The 26,301-nt window shown below is 38.6% G+C and overlaps 2 protein-coding genes across 2 annotated transcripts; both read right to left on the bottom strand.

The window, feature by feature from the left end:
- Positions 1-15,924: 15,924 nt before the first annotated feature.
- LOC109218157 (uncharacterized mitochondrial protein AtMg00810-like) lies at positions 15,925-16,576 on the bottom strand. The gene is made up of 2 exons (XM_019382495.1): positions 16,391-16,576; positions 15,925-16,287 (listed from the first exon to the last, which is right to left on the bottom strand). Exons 1-2 carry the CDS (start codon positions 16,574-16,576, stop codon positions 15,925-15,927), a joined length of 549 nt encoding a protein of 182 aa, XP_019238040.1.
- Positions 16,577-23,092: 6,516 nt separating this feature from the next.
- On the bottom strand, positions 23,093-24,723 carry LOC109218156. The gene is made up of 2 exons (XM_019382493.1): positions 24,393-24,723; positions 23,093-24,303 (listed from the first exon to the last, which is right to left on the bottom strand). The coding sequence occupies exons 1-2, from the start codon at positions 24,721-24,723 to the stop codon at positions 23,093-23,095; spliced, it is 1,542 nt and encodes a 513-aa protein (XP_019238038.1).
- Between the last annotated feature and the right edge of the window lie 1,578 nt (positions 24,724-26,301).

Below are 26,301 nucleotides of genomic sequence, written 5' to 3'. Positions count from 1 at the left end.
TTCGGATAAGTTCAAAATGTTATCGGGGAACAAGTCCAAGAGACACACCCGAAGGCTACAGCCATATTAAAGGCTACAGCCGAAATAACGCGGCTCGGAGACGTCCGAATTTAGCAATAAAAACAGGCCTTCGAATTCTTAGAAAACCGGTTAAATAGAGGCTACCCTTGGCAAAATAATCAAAGGGCTTCGATAAAATCAGACCTCGAAAAACCTTAAAAGGTATCGAATTATTCAAATACGAACTTGTGCTAAGGCACTAAAAACAAAGGGTTCCGATCGACACCGAACCCTCAAAAAACCCAATGGGTAAAAAATGCATGCCAAGGCATAAATGAATTTTTACTAAGTCTTCTAGGCCGAAAAGGGGAAATAATAGCCATCTCTTAAAGGCGATAATGGCCCGATCTAAAAGTGCCCGAGGGCCGATACACTTAGGGTCCGAGACCTTGTTCTCACCTGGTCCGAACCCAAGGGTTCGATTATCCCAAGCCTAAATAAGTGAAAGCTTGATTATGGCTCGGGGACTCACCATTATCCAACACGAGCCCGTAAGGGTCTATGCCCAAAAGTTCGAACCTTATTCGAACTTGACCACGGCAATTTCGAAGAAAACATCTGAGATAAAATCTCAAACACACAGTTCAAAGAATGATGTCATTACAAGAATATTATAAGGCATGAAGCATCGAGAAAACATTCAAGGAAATCCTTCTTTTATATACTCCAAAAAAAGATATATACAAGAGATCGATAAAAGCTCTTACAAAAAGTAAAATACAGAAAGAGAAAGGAAAATCCTATTTATGACCAGGGCTGGTCTCTCCCTCGGGAGCAGCTTCGTCTTCGGGCCCAACTTCATTATCGGACCCGCTTCGGCTGCCTTCATCATTATCATCGTCGGAGGAGACGAGAAACTTGGCATCGGCTTCGAGTGCTTTTGCTTGGGCTATCTCCTCGGCGAGGTCGAAACCTCGAGCATGGATCTCTTCGAGGGTCTCCCTCCGGGATTGACACTTAGCTAAATCATTGCTCTATTTCTCCCGGTTGGAGGCTTCCCTTCCATTTGAGCAGCCTCAGCATCTCGTAGGTACAAAACAACGATTTTATCAGCCGTGGCCTTCGTCTTCTCGACCTCGGCCCTGGCTTCAACAACCTCAGTCCCGGTTACGGCAAGTTTGGCCTCGAGCTCATCGATCTTCTTGGCCTGGGCCAGATTTTTCACTTTAGCACCCTGGAGCTGGGTCTCAGCCGAGGCTAGTTGGGCTAGAGCAACCTCTTTCTCAGCAGCAAACCGATCCATATTTTCCTTCCACTGGTTGTAGTCGGCCTTAACTTGATCGACCTCCCCTCGAAGCTGCCCGATCATCTCTAATTTTTGCTACAGCCGAGACACTGAAGTGTTAGCCTCCACAGTTGGGTCAAGTAGACCATACTCTTGCAAAATGATGGTTACCTGCTTGTCCGGCTCGGCCTCATTTTGACGAGCTTTGGCCAAGCCTGCCCGAAGGTCCTTGAGTTCCTCCTCCTTTTTGCTGCAAAGGAGACTCAGGACCTTCCCTTCTGCTGAAGACTTCTTGAGCTCGGCCTCACATTGGCTCAGCTCGGCCCTGAACCTGGTAATGGCCTACGCATAAAAAGAGATATCAGTTAGGGTAAGGGAAGAAGAAGGAATTGCAACAATAAGAGTTAATTCTTACCCAAGCAAAAAGACGGTGAGCCTCTTCGAAGAAGGTAGATGCGTCGTTGAGGTCGGCGGCATCATCGACCCCAATAAAGCAATCCCGGAAAGGATCTTCTTCATCGAGGACTCCGCTCGGGTCAGGCGTTTGCAGAGCTTGAGCTTCCCTTGTTGCCTCCTCAGAATAAGTTGGTAGATGAGGAGAGTGACCTATTTTCATGGCCCTGAGTATCTCGCTCGGGGCGCTCTGTTCAGATCCAAGTATCTCGGTACTTGTCCCCTTTGGTGTACTTGTTGAAGGCGGGGGAACAATCTCGACCTCAGGCGATTCGGGGGCTTTGCCTGCATCTTTCTTCGGAGCCTCCTAACCACGAGGCAGGGTCTCCGGTTCGGAGGGCTTGACGGCTTTAACTGGCTTCCTGATTCAAGTCACCAGCGCCGATTCTTCGCCCTCGTCTTCTTCTTCATCATTCAGTTGATGGACTAAGTCTACGTCCATGTGAATGAGCTTCCTCATTTGCCTTCGAGTAAGGGACCTCTTATCTTGGGAGTCTTCGGGTTTCGAAGCCATTTTTCTCTTGTTATCTTTCCCCGATTTGGAATCGCGGATTCGGTCTCTTCCCCGGGCGGGGCCGGCCTCATTTCAGAGACATCCCCAATGTCTGCATGAATGAAAATTAGGCATAAGTAAAATGGCATCTCCGATAAAAGGAAAAGCATCAAAAACTTGGGAGAAGAACTAACCGTGGTGTTTGGCCTCTCATTTGCCCTTTAACAAGTCACGCCATTTGCGCTCGTCATACGAGGAGGTCGCAGCTAATTTTCGGACCCAGTCTTCGAGGTCGGGAATCACATGGGGCATCCAAGCAACCGCTGCAAAAAAGGTAAAGTCATCACACAATGCGAAAACAGGAATATAAGAGGATATCGGGAAAATGACTTCATTTACGATCGAGGTTCCATTTCTGTGGGAACGACATTTTTCCCTCGGGGATGACGTCCGAGGTCCTCACTCGGAAAACCGGCTCATCCAGCCTCGGTCCTTATCCTCGTCATTGCTAGCAAAGAAGGCTTTGATCGATCGGTGTTGAAGCTTGATCAACCCTCGGAAAAGCTGAGGCCAATACAACCAGATGAGGTGATTGAGGGTGAACTCTAGTCCCTCGGCCTTGCTAGAGAAGTAGCGAAGTATAATCACTATACGCCAGAAAGAAGCATGGATCTGGCCTAGGGTGACTTGATATCTTTTGCAGAAGTCGATCACGATTGGATCGAGGGGACCCAGTGTGAAGGGGTAAGTGCAAACACTTAGGAATCCCTCCACATGAGTGGTAATGCTCTCCTCGGGGTCGGGGATCTGTACCACGACCTCGTCCCCCCAGCCACAGTCCTTCTTCACGGCCTTGAGGTGCTTCTGCGTTATCGAGCTGATATACCGGGATACATGCTCGCATCGGCCAGGGATTGCGGGGGGATTTTCAACGTTAACATCTTTTTTTATAATGTAGGGGCCGGGAATAATCTCGTGAAGGGATGCGCCACAAGTTTGGCCGGCCGGAAGAGGAGGAAGAAGCTTTATCCTTTTGGGGAACTGTTTTGAAAATTTTCGCCATTGATTCGAGTAGAAGAAGTGGAGATAGGCGGAGTTTGGTATTTTTTGACACTAAAAAGAACGGGAGTAACGGATAATGAGAGAGAAGAGATGAAGAGTGGGAAATATAAAAGAAGTTTGGAGATGGTTTGAAGACTGAAGCAAAGTTTTTTTTGAAATTAAACCTTGTATTTATAGGCAAGCGGCGATGATTCAACGACGCTAATGGCCGACCACCACTAGTGAAGCATTTAATATTTTGGGGAAGCGAACCGACGGGACATTTCGGTCACTTCGAGCGCCTACGTCACGGGAATAACGTCATCATCAAGGACTCCGGAAAATCGAGGCTCAAGTCATTTCATATCATTTCATTCTAAGAAAGGCATGGACTATCTGTATACGGTCAAAATCATGTGCCCCCGATTTTGTAGACTCAAGGTGTCATGTCGGGAACAAGTTCAATATGGACCGAGCTCGAGCCCGAAGGCAGAATACGAAGCTCGAAGATCAAAGCGCTCGATGAATACCGGGGCCGAGTATGATCAACCTCGAGATAATACCGTTACGGTTTCATAACAGAAAGAGCGATATTCCCGCGGTGGCCCTAAGATCTCGGCGTAAATTCCGGAATAGATTTGTACGAGTTAGTATGGATTCGTACTAGGCAGTTAGACAGTTGTCCCAATAAGATTCCTTGCTGAAAATAGAAATGTACCTTATTTAGGGTTCCCCTACTATATAAAGGGGACACCAATCATTTGTAAACGCATCATCAATCATTAGCAAAAGAATATACTCTCTTACTTTCTTGCTCAGTACTCATCAGAATTGTCTCTTAACTTTATTGTCTTTACTTCGCCGTTCTTGTTGACCTACCTCGAGGCCATTATAGCTCGAGGTCGAGATTGTTTAAGCACTGGTTTGATTCAATTTACTTCTTTAATTTATACGTTTGATTTCCTGGTTATTAATTAGTATTTAATTAAATCACGTATCTTTAAAACCACAAACAAGTTTAGTTGTTACTCGTATTTCGAGGTAAACAATATGCCTTTTCTATTTTACATGTTTTATTGATTTTTAGTTTAAGTGATCGATAATTAGCTACATTAAACTTTGACTTTTCGAAACAAACAATAATCTTCTGATTAAGAAAATTCAATCTATATAATGTTCATATGAAAGATGTATTCAATTTCACTCCAATAAAACATATACAAACAATGAGAGCTACCTCTTTGTCTTACACAATTGAAATGGAATAATGGATGGTTCAAACCTTAACACTAGTTAGCGTAGGCTCGTTTCATTTTTCTCCGTCCAAATGCATTTTCAGAAAAAGTGTAGCGCAGGATAATTAATTATATCCACAGTTGTTCAAACAGCTCCCATACAGAACTTTGTAATGTTATTTTTTTTTTCTATTTTAATTTTGTCATTTCAACTCTTAAATTCAACCTGGTAAGGATTGAGGACAACCAGGGGCATCTTATTGCATGCGGTGTCACGGACTGCTTCATTGAAATTTTATATATAAAACGACACCGCTTGTAAATATAGTGATTTATTGAGCAGTCTACTTCTTCAAATTATGGCACAACTTATAAAATATCATGCTTAAGCCATCGAGGACAATCCTTTTTCAATGGTATCGTGTACGTTTGGTCAAACATCCAATCACCTATTTATTTTAGTTTTTTAAGAAACTTGAACAAAAGAAAAGTGCAAGTACTAAGGGCACGTTCGACAGATGTATTAGATAAAATACTCATGATTTAAACTAGGCACTATATGGATTGTTTATTTAATGTTTGTAGACATTTCAAATTAATACACGTATAGCTTTATATGCCAATTTATGTATTGTTTTATACCAAGACCAATGTGGTATAAGTAATACCATGATAAATTATATATTAATAAAACTTTTAAAATGAAAAAACTATCCATAAAGGTATCCTCAATTTTTTTTCTCAAGTCCTTATATAATTTCAAACCAAAAATAAGTTTAAGTTATACCTCAGTTATCCAATTTTTAATATAATAAATCAAACGCCTGATAAAAAGTAATTTAAACTGAATTAACTTTTGTTTTATTAGTCTATGTATTATGATCCATGCATAACTTGTTTCTAAACTAAACAAACGCATTGCTGAAATATGTAAATATATCAAAGTGGGAAAACAGCAAATAAGTTGGAGAATCAGGCTGGTTGATGCCTTCTATTCACCATTGTTTATCAAGTAATCTAACTACTGGCCTAGTTCAATAATTTCTCTTAGCTTAATTTCCCTATACCTCTCTTCTATAGGTGTTAATCGGGCCGGGCTGACCCGTTTTTAACCCGCTTCAACCCGGGTCAGCCCGGTTCAGCCCGTTACTGTTGCTTATTGTGCGGGCTGGAACGGGTTGCTTGGGGCGGGTTTTGGACGAACATGTTTTGGATAACGGTGCACCGTACCCGCTAAGCCCGTGACCCGTTAACAGACTGCAGCCCGTTATCAGCCCGGTTACCGTTGAGAATTTTATTTTATTTTATTTTATTATTTGGACCGTTGCCAACGGTCAAATTGAGAAATGACCGTTGGGGAACGGCCAGATTTTACAGAAATGGCCATTTCGGCCTCCCCCATTAAAAATATTTCCCTCCCACCCCTAATAATTGAAAATTTATATTTTTAACCTTTTAAAACCTATAAATAGCCCCCCTTCTTCTTCATTTCTTCTCACAATTCACTCTCTTACTACTCTAATTCTCTCTTGATATTATTGTTCTTAAATTCTCAAATCTCAAATTCTCAATTATTTATTATTTCAAGTTTCATCAATTATTTAGTTTAGCCATTACAAAATTATTATTATCAAATATCAAGTATTCAAGTGAAGTGTGGTATCAAGTACTATCAAGTATCAACTATCAAGTTTCGGTCTATCAATTGAAGTTTGATTTTTGATATCAAAATTAGTGCGGCATCCGGAATCCCGGTACACTCGTTCCATCTCTTTCTCTTATTTGGTGTACACTTATTTTATTATTTAGAATTATTAATTTAATTTACATAATGGATTTACGTAGAGCAGCCAAAAAAGCGTGCACTAGTAGAGGTGGTAGTAAGAAAACTTCCAAAAGATCAAGATGTGGTGTTGGTTCTTCTAGTTAGGAGAGTTGTTGGTGTAATTCAAGGAAATAATAGAAGTGCTAGATTAAATGCATTTAAGGAAAAATGTATACACTATGGACTAAAACCAAGACTCATGCCTGAAGAAATAGTTACTACGTGGAATTATACTTATTTATTCTTAAGATGTTGTTATAAATATAGAATGCCTATAACTGAAGTTGCTAATTCTCATTGTACCGATCCTAGCCGTTTGTTAACATCTAGAACTTGGGATGTATTCATGATGTTGTACAATTTTTACAAAAATTTTATGTGGCTACACTTGAGTTTTCTGGAGCTTATTATCCTACTATTGCAAATGGTTTAGTTCATATTGCTGAAATTTTTCTTTTACTACATAATTTGAAGAAGAAAGATATGCTTCTGTTGTTGAATCTATGCTAGATAAGTTTAAAAAATATTTCTACCCAATTCCCTATATTTACCTAATTGGTGCTGTTTTAAACCCTACTGTCAAAATGATAAAGTATCACCAATTAATAGAGCTTTATATACTAATATGGATATTGGACCAACTGAAACTCCTGATATTGACACTTGTATTTCTGATCTACACACACATTTACAAACTTTATATAATTATTATGCTAACATTGTTGATGCTTCTTCGGTTGTAGATGCAAATATTCCTTCAAGTAATCCTTCAACATCTGGAACAATTATGGATGATGATGATGGTGTTCAAGATTATCTGATTTGGTCTACACTAGGAGAGCATCAACAAACCAGTAGCAGGAATATTGATGAACTACAATTCTACTTGCAAAGTCACCAGAGCCCCTCGCAAAGGATTTTCTACCGCTGGCTTGGTGGAAGAGCAACTCAAATCAATTTCCTTTTCTTTCGGCCATGGCTCGAGATGTGCTAAATGTGTCAATTTCAACAGTCGCATCAGAGAGCGCATTTAGCCAAGCAAGGCAGCAACTAGGAGATACCCGTCATTCATTGGGCAGCAACGCTTTGGAAATTCTAGTGTGCTTCAGAGATTGGATAAGATCAGAACGGCGAAATCAAGGGCGTGCCGAGGTAGACGAAGAGGAGGACCAAGAAATTGGAGATATAATGGTTTATGGTTCCGATTCAACCAATGCCGGAAACCTAAAACCTCATGTTGACATGGAAGAACTTACAAAAATGATGCAAAATATGTGATGTACTATTTCTCTATTTTTTATAGTTGTTGTAAACTTTTAATTTGCAAGTTCAAAAAATAAAATATCAACAAGAACTTGCAAATTAATTTGAAGTATTAAAAATATAAAATGAAAGCCTTCGAAGTTTGTTCCTTACATATTGCCTATTGGTCTTAGTAAATAATTTTTTGTAGCCACTTACTTTCTAATTTTAATTTTATAATTTTAAAATACAAATTTTAAATTTAAACTTTAAACTTTAAACTTCAAAGTTTAATTCTAAGCCTTAAAGTTTGCAAATACTTAAGTATCAATAATATTGAATAAGAAAAACAAAATTTAATTAAAAAAAAAGATAGTAGCCCGGCCCGCCCGAACCCGTTAAGTCCGAACCCGAACGGGCCTTAAATAACCCGAAAAAGTTCAACCCGCCCCCAGCCCGTTATCTTAGCCCATTAACCAACCCGGTCCGAAAACGAACGGGCTGCTTTTTTTCCCGTTCAACTCGTCCCAGCCTGTCCGATAAACAGGTATACTCTCTTCTCATATTGCGATAAGATCTTATTACAATATATTTTATTTACTAGTTGATTATTAGCATTGTCTTATTGCATGTTTAAGTCGGTTGTAAGCAAATACAGTTAAGAAATCAATAGTGTTAAATCATAATCTAGAATCATATCACACATTTTAATGGTTTATTAGGAGGTCTTTCTAATCATCCAAAAAAAAATCATTTGGTTGGCCACTTGCCGTTTCTCCTTTTTCTTTGGCTTTCTTAGCGTATTTTAGGGATTAAGAATTAATTAAGATTAGGTGGAATATTCTAGGTGTTGGTTGTCATTATTTGGGAGAGATGACATGTATTTCTATCAGTGAACTGTTTCCTTTTGTCCTTACTTGGAAAAAGTTAAACCTACACAACCCTTCACTTATACCGTGGTCGGTTGACCTTTTCCATATTAATTATTCTCTCAAAACTTTCTTCTATACTACTCTATGCGTTGTAGTATTTTCGCCTATGGAAATAAAAGATATTTGCATGGTCCCTAACTCCATTATCATTTTATAAATCAACATAGTGTTAGAAACAAAATTACTTTAAAGATGAAATCCTTCCTCTTTTACCTAAGAACTATCATGCCAAATCATTAAGAATAAACTAAATTGGGAAGCGTACCTGAATCTATAAGTGCCACAGAAATAACTGATCTTTCGGTCTACGATCTTCCAAACCAAGACGTGAGCCGTTCTACTCTTTCCAGCGTTGGGATGTTAGAAAGAAAAACCCTTCGTTTGATTTGCAAACCATAACCCATTTAATAGGTGCACAAGTTTATGTATTCATAGTTTAGCCCATCATTAAACTAGAAACAACAGCCAGGCATCTACACATAAGACCTCATACTTTATAAGGTATCCTTTTGGCCCATTTAACTTTAAACCGTAGTAGATCGCGTTAATTTAGGCCAACCTTATGGTGATAGTAACCAACATACAGTTATTCTTAGTACAATATATGTGCAAGTCCATAAATTCTAACAATCTCTCACTTGCACTACACACACACACACACACACACACACACACACACACACACACACATATATATATATATATATATATATATATATATATATATATATATAATTTTATAATTGTATATCACCTTATGAGCTCAAAATATTTGCTATCACAATCTGAAATACCTCAAAACAATCTCGTCCATCAATCATGTCAATATTGGACCAAGGCGGCTTTTGTTACATTTATCGCAACTAAACATTCCTTGATCACGAATACCAACATAATCAAATGACATAGATCAAATATGGATGTGTAGCATGACAATTACATGCAACGTGATCTAAGCATGCCTATTTTTAACTGGTCCAACTGAAAAACAAGTCAGAGTAAAAAATAAACTGAATACTTTATTTCTGCAGAAATATCCTCAAAATATCCATAAAACTGAAACCATAAACTGAAAACTAAAATGTGTCTATAACAAAAGAGCATTTAAAAAAGTTATAAACTCCCATTAAAACTGAATATCCTCAAATCACATGACACACATATGAGCAGTGTGCTCGTGAAAGACCTTGGGTGGCAGTCCCTTAGTAAGCAAATCCAGAACTATGGAGTTTGTTCTAATATGCTCTATAGACACATAGACAATCTAAACTCTTTCTTTAACAAGCAGGAACTTAATGTTAATGTGGTTTGACTTTGTTGAACTCCTGTTATTATTGGAGTACATGACTACTGGCTTATTATCACAAATAACTTAAGTGGTCTTTCAATACCATCCACAATCCGCAGCCCAGTTCGCAGCCATATTCCATGATTAGATGTCTCACAACATACTACAAACTCAGCTATCATGATGGAAGGAGAAATAAGTGTTTGTTTAAATGGAAGGAGCAACAAGTATTTTTTTTAACACTCCTCCATGATATAGCTCATCCAGTAAGTAAATAGATGTAGCCCAAAGTAGATTTCATGCTATCTTGGCATCCAACAAAGTCGACATCTGAATATCCAATGATTTCTAACTTATCCGACTTTATGTATGTGAGCATGTGATCCTTTGTTCTCTGTAGATACTACATGACTCTTTTGGTTGCTTTCCAATGATCAAGTCCCGGATTGCTCAAATATCTGCCTAACATCCCAAACATATACGAATATCCAAAAGCGTACAAACCTGAGCATACATCAGACTCCCTATCGCTGAAGCATAAGGAATCATTTGCAATTCCTTAGTCTCAAAATCATTCTTGGGGCATTGTTTGAGACTAGACTTGTCTCCTTTAGCAATAGGGGTATCACCTGATTTACAATTTTGTATGCCAAATATCTTTTGTACTTTCTCAATATACGCCTTTTGTGATAATCTAAGAATATCTCGAGAGCGATCTCGATATATCTGAATCCCTAATACAAAACTTGCATCACCAAGGTCTTTCATCTCGAAATACTTTGTTAGAAATTTCTTAGTTTCATGCAATAAGCCTATATCATTTGTGGTAAGCAATATGTCATCGACATACAAACCCAGAAAAATATGCTTACTCCCACTAAACTTATGGTATACGCAATCATCAAAAAGATTCATCTCGAAACCAAATGAGATAACAACTTGATGAAATTTGTAATACCATTGACGAGACGTTTGCTTAAGCCCATAGATAGATTTCTTCAATTTGCAAACTATTAATTTTGTATCATTGGATACAAAGTTTTCTGGTTGTACCATATAAATTGTCTCATCAATATTGCCATTAAGAAACACTGTCTTGATATCCATATGATGTAGCTCAAGATCAAATTGTGCAAGTAATGCCATTATAGTCCTGAAAGAGTCTTTCGATGATCGATGCCTTCTTTCTGTGTGAACCCTTTAGCAACAAGACGTGCCTTGTATCTCTCCACATTATCCATCGAATCCCTCTTGATTTTAAATATCCATTTACAACCAACAGGTTTCGCATCTTCATGCAATTGGACAAGGTCCCACACGTCATTGTCTTTCATGGACTTCATCTCTTCATTCATGGCAACAATCCACTTTTGAGAGTTAGAACTTTTCATGGCTTGATGGAAGTTGATTGGATCATCTTCCATCATTCCAAAGTCAACTTCATGTTCTTGGAGAAACACAATGTAATAATCTCGAATTGCATTTCTGTTATCTCTAGTGGATCTTCTTAATGGCATTGGTTCTTTAGGCTGTATAGTTTGTTCTTTCGTAACAACTTCTTGAACAGGAGGATAGATAGCATTGTCCTGATCCGACTTTGCTTCTTGAACAATGTCATGAATGGAAAGCTGTTCCTGAGCATTATCAATAGCAACTAGAGGTATTTCAATATGTTCCTCTTCAAAGACAAAATCCTTAAATCTTTCTCCCCCCGCAAACTCAACATCCTCAAAGAACCTTGCATTATTTGTCTAAAAAATAACCTTAGTAGTGGGATCATAAAACTTGTGACCCCTGGATCTTTCAGAGTATCCAATAAAATAGCAACTTACAGACTTAGAGTTCGGTTTCTTTTCATTTGGCCTATAAGTCCTTGCCATAGCTGGACATCCCCAAATGTGTAAATGCTTTAAACTAGGCTTCTTTCCTATCCAAAGCTCATAAGGGGCCTTACCAGTCGCTTTAGTCGGAACTCTGTTGATTATATATATTGCGGTCTTTAGTGCTTCTCCCTAAAGTGATTCAGGCAAGGTAGAATGACTGATCATACTCCTTGCCATATCCTTAAGCGTTCTGTTTCATGTTTTAGCAACACCATTCATAGTGGGCGAACCCGGCATGGTGTATTGTGGGACGATACTGCATTCCTATAGGAATTTTGCGAATGCCCCTGGACGCTGTTCACCTGATCCGTCAAATATACCATAGTATTCACCCCTACGGTCAGATCTAACATTTTTAATCCTTTTACCGAGTTGGTTCTCAACTTCAGCTTTATAATATTTGAACATACCTAGTGATTGCGAATTTTTTATGAATTAGATAAAGGTAGCCATATCTTGAGAAGTCGTCTATGAACGATATAAAATATTGTTGACCATTCCAAGAAGTTGTAGGGAACGGTCCCCAAATATCAGTGTATATTAGTTCTAAGATTTTCTGTTGGCTCCAAATCTCCTAATATTTGTTTGTTTCTCCTTAGTAAAATCAACACAAACCTCAAAATTTGAAAAATCAAGGGGATCGAGAATACCATTGGACACAAGCCTCTCAATTCTCCTTTTGGAGATATGGCCTAATCTCTCGTGCCACAATGCAGCTGAATTCTCGCCGGTAAATTTGCGCTTATTACCAGTTATGTTAACATACAAGGATTCATTGTACGAAGCAACCGTATCGAGTAAATATTGATTATCGTAACCTGATAAAGAACCGGAACCAACCAATTTCGAATTATAAGGGAGACTGACTTTTCTATTTCCAATTGAACAAAATAACCAGACTTGTCTAATACAGAAACATAAATCAAATTCTGTCTAAAAGATGGTGCAATGAAAGTCTCATTCAAATCCTAATAAAAACTAGTTCTTAACAATAATCTAAAGTTCCAATTGCTTCGACTTTCACAGATTTGCCATCACCAACGTAAATGTATCTTTCACCATCATTAGGCTTTTGGCAATTCAGGCAACCCTGCATAGACACACTGATGTTATGTTTTGGTACCGAAGTCAAATTAACCTCAGAACAAACAAAATTAAGAAGCATACCATTCTTCTGATGACTTTCAGCTTCACTGAAGAAATAACTATCCTTAGTTAATTCATTATGTTATTTCTTTTCTATTGCTGTAACCGCAACTTTCTTATTCTTTCTGTACCACATTGAATTCGAATTTTTCAAGAGTGTATGATTTTTCTCCTTTTCATTCTTAACAAATTCGTTTTCAATTTTGGTCATGTATTCCTTAGCCATCGTAGTCTTTTTGAGATATAGTGCCCCCGAATGTTTCTAGAATTGGATTGATATTGGTAGTAATATTTGCAGAAGTCATTTAAACTGAATCCAGAGATCAACAAACAACGAGATAAGCTCACATAATACTTAAAACCAAAATAAAAATAAATTCCATCTCAAGGTACCGGTCACTCCATTAATATTTTATCTTCGGACAAACTATTACTCTATTCGTTTCAAATTAGATGAGGTACTTTTCTTATTAGTCTGTTCCAAAATAAATGACACATTTCTAAATTTGGAAATACTTCAACTTTAAACTCTTTATTTTACCCATTTTACCCTTAATGAGAAGTTTTTATGACACACAAATTTCATGGCCCAATAAAGCTTTTACCCCTTAAGCTTTTAAGATCACAAGTTTCAAAAGTCCATGACGCTTATGGGATATCCAACATATCATCTTTATAAAAAAATATTTGAATCAGCTTGTGACAAGGTTGTCTTAACATCTTCATTTTCATCTATCTACAATTTATATGCAATATTAATTAGTTAAATATTAAGAATAATTAAAATTTGAAAACTAATAATATTCAATTCACATAAAAAAATATTACTAGTTTGAGTTTGAGAAAAGTCATGTAGCCAATTTCGAGTAGTAACAAGTGGTTGGATATTTTCATGATGGATGCAACTTCTGTGATTTGTCAGAACACGCCCACCAATGCTAAATGTTGATTCCGATGCTACAGTAGTAATAGGAATACTAAGTACATCATGCGCCATCTCTGAAAGATTGGGATATTTTGTAGAAGGTTCTTCCAATACATGACAATATTCATCACTTGAAACTTCTCAAGATCAAGCTTTGGTTCCTCTAAGTAAAGATCCAATTCTGACATTCCATTGCTAGAGGTAGTATACTTTTAATATGTTAAATAAATATTTATCAGGCCCACGGGTCGGCCCAGCCCAGCCTCAGTCAAGTCTCACGGGCCACGGGCTTACTCGGGCCGGGCTTAAAAGCCTTATCTTTAAATGAGATACAAAAATTCTAGCCCAACCCTACTAAATCACGGGTTGGGCTGGGTTGGCCCACGGTCCAAGCCCATATTGACGGTTCTAAGGCCTTTGTTATGGTTTCTGGCGGTGTATATTAAACAGAGGTCAAACTCCCACATCATCAATTTCACATGCCGCTACAACGACGACACTATTAAGAGCATGTTTGGACATAAGAAATTTTTCCTTTTTTTTTGAAAAATTTTCACTTTTTTTTAAATCAGCGTTTGTTCATAAAATTTTCAATTTTCACTTGATGATGTATTTTGAAATTTTTCGAAAATTTGAAATACTCCAAAAAGCTATTTTTTAAAATCTTCACTCAGATTACTCACAAAACTTCAAAAACAACCCAAAATTATATTCATGTCAAAACACAACTCTAATTTTCAAATACCAATTTCACTTGAATTTATTTTTCACTTTTTTTTGGAATTTTACAATTCTTATGTCCAAACGCCCACTAAGATTTGTAATGAAAAACTTAAAATCCAAAAGGGAGCTTTTATGGCAATGAACATGATACCGCAAAAAACATCTGCTAAAAGCAATAACCTTATTTTCAAAGATTTTTCTAAAATAAAATCCTCAATGATTCGACATAATATATGCTCTTGATACCAATTATTAGAACCAAAATTACTTTAAAGATAAAATCCTTCATCTTTTACCCAAGAACTATCATGTCAAATCATTAAAAATAAACTAAATGCGGAAGCGTACCTGAATCCATGAGAGCCACAGAGATAATCTTTCGGTCTACAGGCTTCCAAACCAAGACGTGAGCCGTTCTACTCTTTCCAGCGTCAGAAAGGAAAACCCTACGTCGGATTTGGGGACCATAACGCATTTAATAGGTGCACAAGTTTAAGTATTTTTAATTCAGCCCATCATTAAACTAGAAAAAATGCCCGTGTATCTATACATAAGATCCCATACTTTATAAGGTATCCTTTTGGCATATTTGACGTTAAACCATAGTAAATCACGTTAATTTAGGCCAACCTTATAGTGATAGTAACCAACACACAATTATATTAATACAATATATGTGCAAGTCCATAACTTCTAACACAAAGCACTAAAGTGAAAGATTGAAAATTTATTGGGCAGATTTTAAAGGTCGGAAAAGACCGAAATTTTACAGGTGGTAGAATTTACAGATAACTTCCCCTTAAGATTGAAAAATGTTAAGGAGCTACAGCTATGGCAGAAGAAAGCTCTAGAAGTAGATGAACAGAACTCTAGAAGAGAGAGAGAGAGAGAGAGAGAGAGAGAGAGAGAGAGAGAGAGCAATATCATTTCTGTGTATTGAGAAGAAAAATGATTCAACTGATAAAGTTCGTACAACCACTACTATAACTACTGTATATATACTGTATCTAACCACTAACAGACTTCTAACCAACTAACTGTATTTACATAAATAGCTGGGTCCCACTTCTCTTGACACTCCCCCTCAAGCTGAGGGATGAAACACATTTTTCATTCCCAGCTTGCTTAACAAGTATTCATGTTGTGATCTACACAAGCTTTTTGTGAATATATTTGCTGGTTGATCTGCTGTTCCAATGTGTTGAGTCTGTAGGACTCCTTGTAAAATCTTCTCCGTTACAAAATGACAGTTGATGTCTATGTGTTTGGTCCTTTCATGAAAAATAGGATGAGCTGCAATTCGGATAGCAACCTTACTGTCACAGAATAGTCGAGAAGGTAGTGAAACTTCAACCCTTAGTTCTTTAAACAGTCCAGTCAGCCATACAACCTCAGCTACAGTGGCAGCCATGCTTTGAAATTCTGCTTCGGAAGAGCTTTTGGAGACTGTTCCTTATTTCTTGGACTTCCAGGAGATTAAGGCTTCTCCAAACTTCCCCATATATCCTGTGACAGACCTTCTAGTCTCTACACAGGATCCCCAGTCTGAGTCACAATAGGCAACTAACTGACGACACTTTCCTGCAGGCATAAACAAACCAAGTCCTGGTGCTATTTTGATGTATCTAATTACTCTCAAGGCAGCTTCCATATAGGACACTTTTGGTGCATGCATATATTGACTGAGTACTTGTACCACAAAGGCTATTTCAGGCCTTGTAGTGGTCAAGTATAATAACCTTCCAACTAGCCTCTGAAACTTTCCTTTGTCATCAAGTTCTGCATCATCAGTAGCACTCTTTCCACTATGTATCAGCTGGTCAAACGCAACAAAGGTGAGTTTGTGATTGAATTCTAAAGGTTTAGTTGCTGGTTTGCCACCTGCTAAGCCTGATTCAGACACCAATTCTAGAGCATACTTCCTCTAGCACACAATTATCCCCTTTTGAGATCTGGAAAACCCAATGCCTTAACTCTCCTAGGTCCTTCATCTTGAACCTCTCTTCCAAATCTTTCCTGACTTGGTTAATAAGAGGTAAATTGCTTCCAGTTACCAATAGATTATCAACATACACTAATATGATCAGCAACTCATGTTCAACCATTTTCGTAAACAAGGAGTAGTCAAAGTGGCTCTGCACAAAGCCCATATCTACCAATGTTTCAGTCAATTTTAGGTTCCATTGTCTAGGTGCCTTGTTCAAGCCATATTGTCACACCTCCTTTTTTTACTACACCCGCAAGGGTGCAAAGGAGTTTTTCCAATTAAAGGACAGTCGGAACGGGATTTATTATTAATATTCAGAGTCGCCACTTGGGAGATTAATGGTGTCCCAAGTCACCGTTTGAATCCCGATCCGAGGAAATTATGACTCTGTTAACAGTCCGCAAACCAGAAATCCGAGTAAGGAATTCTGTTAACCCGGAAGAAGGTGTTAGGCATTCCCGGGTTCCGTGGTTCTAGCACGGTCGCTCAACTGTCATATTCGGCTTATTTATCTGATTTCAAAACATGTTTTAGCTTATGCTTTTTAACTTTGAACCGCTTTTATTATCATTATTTTAAGAGAATTGCAACGTCGTGAAAATACTTCTCGAACCGCGTCACATAAATGCACCCACGATTGTTGACGCATTTCGACTTCGTTGGGATTTGGATTTGGGTCACATAAATGTGCACCCGTATTTAGGAAGGTAAAATTATTTAAATTGCGTGCCTAAAGAGACCACCGCGTTATTATCTTTGGAGAAGCCGTGAAATTCGCTAAACGGCCCATCTCGAGGTCTAAGGATTTGCACAAATAATTAAAGAGGGCCAAGCATTTGAAATTTGTTAGGCTTGGCACACCTCTATTCTGATCTTAAAGGAAATTTCACACTACGTTGTTGAGGTCCATAACTACATTTGCTAAACGTGGCACACCTCGCTTAATTGATCCTAGATCCTTAGCCTTTTTAACTTTAATGTTCATATAGGCTAAATAAGAGACTTTGTATAATACTCAGGCCCAAATCTCTCAATTATTAGGCTGCCAGATACAAAGAGGCCGCCTTGAACTAAAAAAAACCTCGATAACATTTAGGCCCAAAGGGCCCAAACACTCCAAACAGCACCGGCTTCAAACAAGGAGCCCAGGATCGAATCCTACTGCTGCCCAAATAGCATCCCAAGCCCAAGATTTGAACAATACCAAGTTGATTTAAAACACAGGACTTAGCCCAGACTTAATTCAAACGACCATGAATGCCTATTTAGCAATTAACCCAGAAACTGCACATATGCCAATCGATTAAAATCCAGGAAAATATACACATAGCCGTACACTTAGCTTCCAAAATTAATTGCTTCAAAGAGGATTGAACAACCAAGCAACCAAGAAAAACTCCGAACTAATCACAATAGCAATTATGCGAACTGATCTAGTAGATACTAAGAGGCTGAATTCACCTTACACTAAATGCATTTTCCAGCCTATCATATACATACCAGTATGAACTTACTAACAATCTCATCATGGAAACGCAGCTAGTTCTTATCATGACTCGAATCGAAAAACCAAACAGGAAATGAACAACTGATGCCCTGAACAGTTCCTAGCTCAACAAGTTCACATGGATTCAGCTGATCCACATTTTTACATGGAATATTCACGGATCAAACACCCATCAGTTTCAGCAGAGCTCAAACACAGACATGCCTTTCATGGCTTAAATAAACTCTTACTACAACAAATGGCGAATAATCCTTAAATCACACAGAAACTAACTAAGAAATGAAATGACTACAATACAATGTCGAATAAACGAAGCACAACACTGGTTGAAGCCATGTTCTGAATCCCCAATATTTATTTCATACATCAAATCTGACTTCACGTGTTTAATAGAGCTCAAGATATAATACCTGGAGGTTAAAAGGAAAAAGAAGAGTGAGGAAACATGAGTAGCAACAGAACAATACTTCAACAAATCAGCTTAGACCAGAATTTTGAAACAGTATAGCAACAGAGCCAATAAAGAGGAAACAGCACCAATTTAAAGCCCAGAAATGATGTATGATTGTCTGAAACCCAGTTTTAATTAACCAAATCCCTAGCAACTTCAGACTAGACTCGATTTCAAACCCTTGTGAATTCAGCCAATCAAAACTACTTCAGAATCAGAGAAACTCCAAAAGATCCCCAAACAGATTTCAATAGAACAGTGTTATTCATCAGAATGTCTAGTTTTTTTTTTGATTTTCTTTTCTGAAAACTTTTATCTCTGAATTCCTATAGAACAGTAGAACTATCTAGCTTTTTTTTTTGATCTTTTTCTCTCTATATCTCTCCTCTCTCAAGTTATTCTCTCTGTATTTCAGCCCTTCATTCTCTCGGATTTCAGAATGTTGAAAACTCTATTGTTTTTGGATTTTCAGCTCTTCCCCCCTTGCCTTGAAAGGCAAGTTTAAGATGCCTTTATAGGCAAGGGACTAGGGCAGACCTTATGTTTTCAATTTTGCACCCTGCCCCCCCTTTAATTCTCATTTTAGCTTAGGTGTCCCTCAATTACTGACTTGCTACCCAAGTTATGCTACCAAAAATCAGAAATTGCCATTCAAACCTCCAACCTAGAAGCTTCTAGGGACTTCTCAAATCAGTACCAAAAGATTCCCTGATTCTAATTTACCTAAAATACCCTTTAATGACCCTGTTTTTACCTTGAAATTCATGGGCCAAGCTGACCCAGTAATTGAAACAGTCCAAACATGGGTCAAGAATGATTCAACTCAAGGAAATCAGCCTACTCAAACTATGAACTGAGGATTTAAATGCGTCCTAGATTTGAAAGAAGAAAAAAAAAAAAAAAAAAACTTAAAGCTAATCAAATAAACTAAAGAAAAGCAATTAACTCCTAGACTAATAAATCTAGTAAACTGGAACTACTAAAATAGTGAACTAAATTATGGACTAACATTACTAATTAAGAGAGATGCATAATTATTGAAACTAAAACACACAAACAAATTTGAACTAAATACTTTCGAATTCGACACGAGTTTTCTGGAAATTGAACGACCTAAACAAAACTAAGATGAACACATGCTTCAAACAAGAAGAAAGAAGAAGAAGACAGATGCGGATAGCAAAACAAAAATAAAAATGGAAAAAGAAAAACAAGCATACCTCCCCAATCCTCCTTGAACAAAGCTTCGATGCATCTTTGAATTTGTGGCCGGAATAAGTCTCAATCGTGTGTTCTCAAATGAGAACACACAACTGAGATCGATTCCAACCACGAAACTTCTAAACCCTCGCTGACTGGACTATTTGGAAATTTAGGTCATCCCTTCAAACCCAGATTCGAACAATCCTACTAAGATTCGAGGCTAATGGGTCATAGATTAAGGAAGAGGGGGTGAGGGGGGTTCCATGGTGTTGTTTTGGTATGGTTTAGGGTAGATTGGGGTCAGCGCCGCCGGACACGGCGGAGGCGGCGCTAGGGTTTCTAAAATTCGAGACATTCCGGTAAGATTTGAGAAAAAATGGTTGAAGATTTGGGATTGGGTGGAGGAGGGGATGCTATGGTGAAGATTTGGTGGTGATTGAACGCCGGCCGTCGCCGTAGACGATTTCCGGCGGACGGCGGGCAGTGGCTTAGGGCGGAGGGGGCTGTTCTCTGAACGAGGTGAGTGTGGGTGAGGGAGACGGCCTGAGGGGGTTCTGGGGGTGGGGGGTAGAGATTCGGACATATAAATAACTTAAACCAAACCCCAGGTTTACCCGGACCGTTAGAATACAACAGAGATCAACGGTCCTGTAGTTTGGTCTAGGTTTAAACGGGTCGTTTTGGATTACGTGGGGAGAGACGTGGGTTCTGGGGGCGGGTCGTGGGCCAGTTTGGACGGGTATGGGAGTGGGTTTGGGGAAAACGTTTGGGCCTGGGGCTTAGGAAATTAAAGATGGCCCAAACAGACTTATATTTCTATTTCTTTTCAATTTCAAATCTTTTCTTTCTTTTCTAAATAAAACCTATATTAATTTTAAACCAAAATTATCCTACCAAATTAGATTAATGTTCAAAATAATATTTACAACAACTAATTAAGTACCGAATTAAAAGAAAACTGCAAGATTCGCAGCTAAATGCAAAATGCGTTATTTTTTGTGATTTTCTATTTTTGTAACACAAATAGATTACTAACTAATTTAAAAAAAATGCCAAATTAAATCCTAAATGCAAATGCAACATATTTTTTGTATTTTTCATGAATTAAATAAAATAAACATGCACAAACAAATGCAAACAATTAACACAAAAATGCCACAAAATTCAAAAAAAAATTGCAAATAATGAAAAGAAATTATTTTGTTTGAATTTTGGGAATGATTCATATATAGGGCAAAAATCACGTGCTCACACATATAAGGACTTGTGCAGCCTACAAACCTTACTACACTCCCCCTAGCTTGAAAACCACCAGGCACTGTCATGTAGACTTCTTCCAAGAAATCACATGGAAGAAAGGCATTACGAACATCCATCTGAAATATAAACCAATCTGATGCAGCTGCTAGAGCGATGACAGCCCTCACAGTTACCATTTTGACAACTGGCGAGAAAGTTTCAGTATAGTCTAGCTCCTTCTGCTGACTATATCCTTTGGCAACTAACCTAGATTTGTACCTCTCTACTTCTCCTATGGACTTGTACTTAACTTTGAACACCCACTTGCAGCCTATAGGAGTTTTTTCTGGTGGAAGATCTACTACTGACCAGGTGTAATTTTCCTCAAGAGATGCAATTTTAGTCTTCATGGCCTCAATCCAATTGGGATCTTAACTGGCTTCAGAGAAAGACCTAGGCTCCAAAATAGCAGAATAAACACCAATAGAAGCTTGATAAGCTGGAGAAAAGATTGTTGTAGCCTACATAGTTCGAAATTGGATATTTACAAGCACCTTTCTGAGATTGAACCACAAAATCATTTAGCCACACATGTGTCTTGGTGGTTCTTGAAGACTTTCTGAGTTCTACTGCTGGAGCAGTTGGTAAGGTAGAGGGATCTTTAGAAGAGTTGAGTATAGGATATTCAATAGGAGCTGAAGAAGGAGAGTTGTTGATTGTAGAGGCAGGAGTTGTATCTTGCTGAAGAGATGGAGATGAAGTCTCAACAAACTCTAGCACAAGAAATAGAATGGAAGAATCTGAAGTCATGTGTTTGAAAGGTGATAGAATGTAAGGGTCCACCAACTTCTATAGAGAACCAGGTTTTCTATCAGGTTCAATAGTACACACACGCAAAGTAGAGATCAAATAACAGGAGGAATTTTACGTGGAAAATTCCCAGCTCAACGGGATTAAAAACCACGACCTACCCTTGTAGGATTTTAACTTCACTACTGAGCAACTTTCAGATTACAACCTATGCAACCTAGGAGTTAAACTCTTAATCCCTCACTAACTTGTAACACACCTGTTACAAGCCACTTTGCAATGACTCTATTACAAAGACTTTGAAACTTGACTAACTCTAGCCAAGACTTAAACTCGCAGGTTTAAGGTTTACAAATGGGTTCCTATAGAAGGCTTTTAAAAAAGCTAGATAGGAATTACAATTAAAGAACTTTTACAAAGTTACAACTCAACTAAGGACATACAATAACTCTATGTGGGAACTGGTCCGTAGTTGTTTTGTTCTTTGTTCTTGAAGCACTTGGCACTTGTTTTCTAGATGGTCACGTGAGTGAGCTTGAGTAAGATTTCTACGTGTTGAAGTCTTTGCTCCCTTGAATCCATATATACATGTGTGACATCACATGTAATGATGCAAGCAAAGTAGGTAAAGTGTCTTTCCTGGAACGTTGACCGCAGTATTGTTCCTACACTGTAGCTTGTGCAGGAAGAAACTTTCCATCTATAGAGTTGACTTCGTACAGTCTCCTTAGGAACTGGTAGGGACCTGGTCCCTCATCTATTCCTTCCACTCTGAGGAGTTGAATCATATTCCACACTGAATCCCAACTTGGAACCTTATGATCTTGAGGTCTTGTAAATGTGTAATATGTTCCTTATCTGGTTCTGGATAGTAAGTTTATTAGATCATCAAGACATAAAGTAAAGTACTAATAACCAAAGTACTTGTAACCTATCAATTTCACCCTTTTTCTAGAAGGAGCCACAAAGGAACCAGACTGTGAACCAGAAAGACCTTAAGTTCCCCCTGAAGCTCTGCATTCACCTTTAGTTAGTACCTGAACTTTTGTGAGTTCCCCCTGAATGAGTCCCCCCACCCCCCCCCCCCGAATCTGCATTTTGTTTATTCAATTAAATCTTCCCCCTTTTGGTATCATAAAAAGCACAGAATAGTTTAGCAGCATAAAGAAGTCTAACATAGCTAACTCATACCACTTATATGCTCACAACATGATAAAAGACAGAAGTAAAAGAGCAGCAGCATAGATAGCAAAAAGGAAATCACTTTGATTAACCAGAATTGGACTTTTACAAGCGGGAGCAGAATCATTGTTTTTCATCCACAGTCTAGAACAAACAAAAAACACATACCAAAAATAACAAAACATTACCAACAATAACTTAAGAAGATAGACACTAGAAACTGGACACTAAGGGGACATTCTTTAAGGGACACTGGAGGAAGGGGGCTTGGAAGAGGAAGCAAGAGTTTGGAGGACAAGATCCATGCGAGCATTCGCGGACATTTGCTCATTTAGCAGTCTTTCTTTTAGGTCCTCTACCTGTTTCCTTAGTTCAACATTCTCCTTTGTTAGGCGTGCAACCTCAGCACTGTGAGAACCACTAGAACCAGATACCTCTTGCAACTGATTGAGCTGACTCTCAAGAATCGCGTTCCTAGCTTTCAACTTTCGGATCTCCTCTGTGGCACTATTCTGAGCATTTATCAGTTGAGAGATTGTGGAAGTGCTTCCAACTCCTCCGACTTTGTCAATACACTCACAGTCCTCCAGAGTAGTTTTTGAAAATGATTGCTTTTTGGTGCCCACTTTGGCCTGTCCCAGAGGTACTTTGAAAAACTCAAAGACCTTTGTGAGATAGAACCCATAGGGCAGTCCAGGATTTCCGTCTCTGAGGTTCTCTACCTTCTGCATATGCTCAATCATTATGGCAGGCAAATTGATGGAGGACAAATTATCCAAAGTCCCCATAAGGAGTAGATCAGCTTTGGATGCAACAGATCTTCTTTCAGCACGGGGAAGCAATACTTTATTAACCATCTCAAAGAGCAGCTGATAAACTACAAGGACTGCCTTCTTATGCACCTGTTCCCCATGTTGTATTGCCTTGTCCTTAACAATGGCATTTCTAAAGTTTAGTGTGCAAGCAACTTGAGCAGATGACACTCCTTCGGTAGGAACACCCAAAATTGACCCCAATAAGGTAGAGTCCATCACTATGTCCACCCCATTCACCAACACACATATTTGATCACCATCTACTGTGAAAAGGCTGGTGTAGAAACTCCGCACCTCATCCTCATATATTATAGGAGCCTCACTTGTAAACAAATTGGTCCACTGTTGAGCATCACAAATATCCACTAATTGTCTCATCCCAGCACTCTCTAGAATTTTAGAGGCAAATGTGCGGCCCCACAGCACTTTCTGATTCCTCAGCTTCCTTTTCTCAGACCTTAGAGTTTCACCCACTTTTCCTTTCTTGACGGAACCAGGTTCCTCATCATCATCATCATCATCCCTCTTTCTTTTCACTGACTTGCCAACAGACTTTTCCTTCTTCACTGATTTGTTCTGTCTATGTTCACTAGATTTCTCCACTTCTTCCTCATCAGACTTGTCACCATGCTCCTTCACTGTCTTGTCACAAAAACTTTTTACCAACTTTTTACTGGAACCAGCAACAGCACTCTTGGAAGAACTCTCAACACCCTTAGAGGTGTGCCTTTCGGATTGAGAGAGAGAGAGTGCTTCTTCCTTGAAGGCTTGCGGGTCAGGGAACTAGGTTCCTCTTTGGTTTCCTCATCCACATCCACTACAGGAACATCCTTTGCTTGTAAAACTTTTCCATCTTTGACCAACCTTTTCCTTGTCCGACTCCTTTTACTCTTCTTGACGGCAAACTCTAGAGCTTCCTTTTGCTGCAACCGCGTAGTAGGTCGCTTAGGAGGTGGCTCTAAAGTTGCCACTGGCTTAGTCCTAGCCCTAATAAAACTAGCATAAACCAAATCATCTACGTCTTCTTCACTGTCAGGATTAGTCTCAGGCACCACCATATTTAAAAGGCTCAACATCGAAGCGGGGAGAGGGAGCAGGATCGATACTGACCTAGGGAGATGACTCCTGACCTGGATCCTCCATGAAGGGATCAGGTTCATCATTTGGGACCCCAGTAGCAACATCTTATGCCGGTTGTTCAAATGGCACGATTGCTCCTTATTCTTCTGTCTCTTCCTTCTGAGGCTCAGACCTTCCTACACATTCCTCTATAATGACCCCTTCTGACGCAATGGAAAATGTATTCTCTATTCCCTTATTTTCTTGTGGTTCCATGGCGATTTCAACAGACGAAGGAGTGATACCTACAGAGTCATAACTTGTCATAGTGGTCTCTGATGTTCTAAACGTCAATACCACACAAGAGGGGGGGTGATTTGTGTGGTACTCAATTTTTTGCTTAAACTGCTTCTGGAAGGACCTGGTTCTTCTAGGTGTACTTATTACTACTATTTGCGGAATTAAAAGTACATAAAATAAAGAACACAGAGATTTTTACGTGGAAAACACCTGGCTCAAAAGGTGAAAAAACCACGACCTACTACTCAGTAGGATTTTCCCAAACTTCCACTAAAATCACTGAGCCAAAACTGCATTTACAAAACTCTTTGTAAACCTAAGGATTAACTCTAATCCTGTTGTGGCAACCAGCCTCTAACTGCTGCGACAACTTCAAGTTAACTCTAACTTGAATACTCAAATTACCTATTACAATTGCTTCTAGATAAAGCTGAAAGGTACAATATAAAATACCTACTACAATTGAACTAGAAATAAAGAAAGACACATAAAACTCTTTATGGAGCTGGTTCTTCAATCTGGTTCTTGTAGTTTCAGGTTTGCACACTTGAATCACACACGAATTGCTTGCAAAAAGCCTTGCTATTTTGCTCCCAATTCACGTTTAACTTCTGCGTTTTTGTGCAACACATGTAATGTGAGAACATCCTGCAATTTATAGAGTTAGTAGATGAAGAAATAACTAGAGTTCTGATGCAACTCTTTCTTGGTGGAAGAGTTCTAGTTGATTTCAACTTCTAACTCCTTCCCTATCTTGAATAGTGTTCTCTTTGATTAAGGAGTCCTTCTCCTTATCAATTATGAAACCTTTTCGATCAGGAGATATTAAATACACCAAGTTAAGCTTATCTCCATCACGTGCAACCCACATGCTTGAATCTGCCCATTTTTGTGAACCTGAGGGATGGACCACTGGATGGACCTGTTTCATGTCTGAGTTCCTTTGTCAGTCTTCAAAACTAACCTTTACTTGGGCCAACAGTCTCAGTCTGATAGAATATATGAGTCCACCAAACTATATAGAGACCAGGTCCTATATGAGTTTCCACTGAGAATGCTAATGTAACAGTAAGTAAAGAGAGCGGGGAGTTTTTACGTGAAAAAAATCCCTGCTCAAGGGGATAAAAAACCACAACCTACACTGGTAGGATTTCAACTTCACTATGAGCAACTTTAGATTAAAACCTATGCAATCTAGGAATTAAACTCTTAATCCCTCACTAACTTGTAGTACACCTATTACAAGCCACTTTGCAATACACCTATTACAAAGACTT

This window comes from Nicotiana attenuata, unplaced genomic scaffold, assembly GCF_001879085.1.
Source record: "Nicotiana attenuata strain UT unplaced genomic scaffold, NIATTr2, whole genome shotgun sequence".
Lineage (NCBI taxonomy): Eukaryota > Viridiplantae > Streptophyta > Magnoliopsida > Solanales > Solanaceae > Nicotiana > Nicotiana attenuata.
The sequence above is the reverse complement of the archived record's forward strand: the minus strand, read 5'-3'. Positions and strand labels throughout refer to the sequence as shown.

What these genes read in the sequence shown, in the direction of transcription:
- LOC109218157 (XM_019382495.1), bottom strand. Translation starts at nt 16,576, where the DNA reads ATGGTTGAACATGAGTTGCTGATCATATTAGTGTATGTTGATAATCTA. An exon ending in ATAATTGTGTGCTAGAGGAA is followed by an intron (nt 16,288 to 16,390) that starts GTATGCTCTAGA and finishes GCGTTTGACCAG; the next exon opens with CTGATACATAGTGGAAAGAG.
- LOC109218156 (XM_019382493.1), bottom strand. Translation starts at nt 24,723, where the DNA reads ATGGTGGTGCCTGAGACTAATCCTGACAGTGAAGAAGACGTAGATGAT. An exon ending in TCTCTCTCTCAATCCGAAAG is followed by an intron (nt 24,304 to 24,392) that starts GCACACCTCTAA and finishes GTGACAAGACAG; the next exon opens with TGAAGGAGCATGGTGACAAG.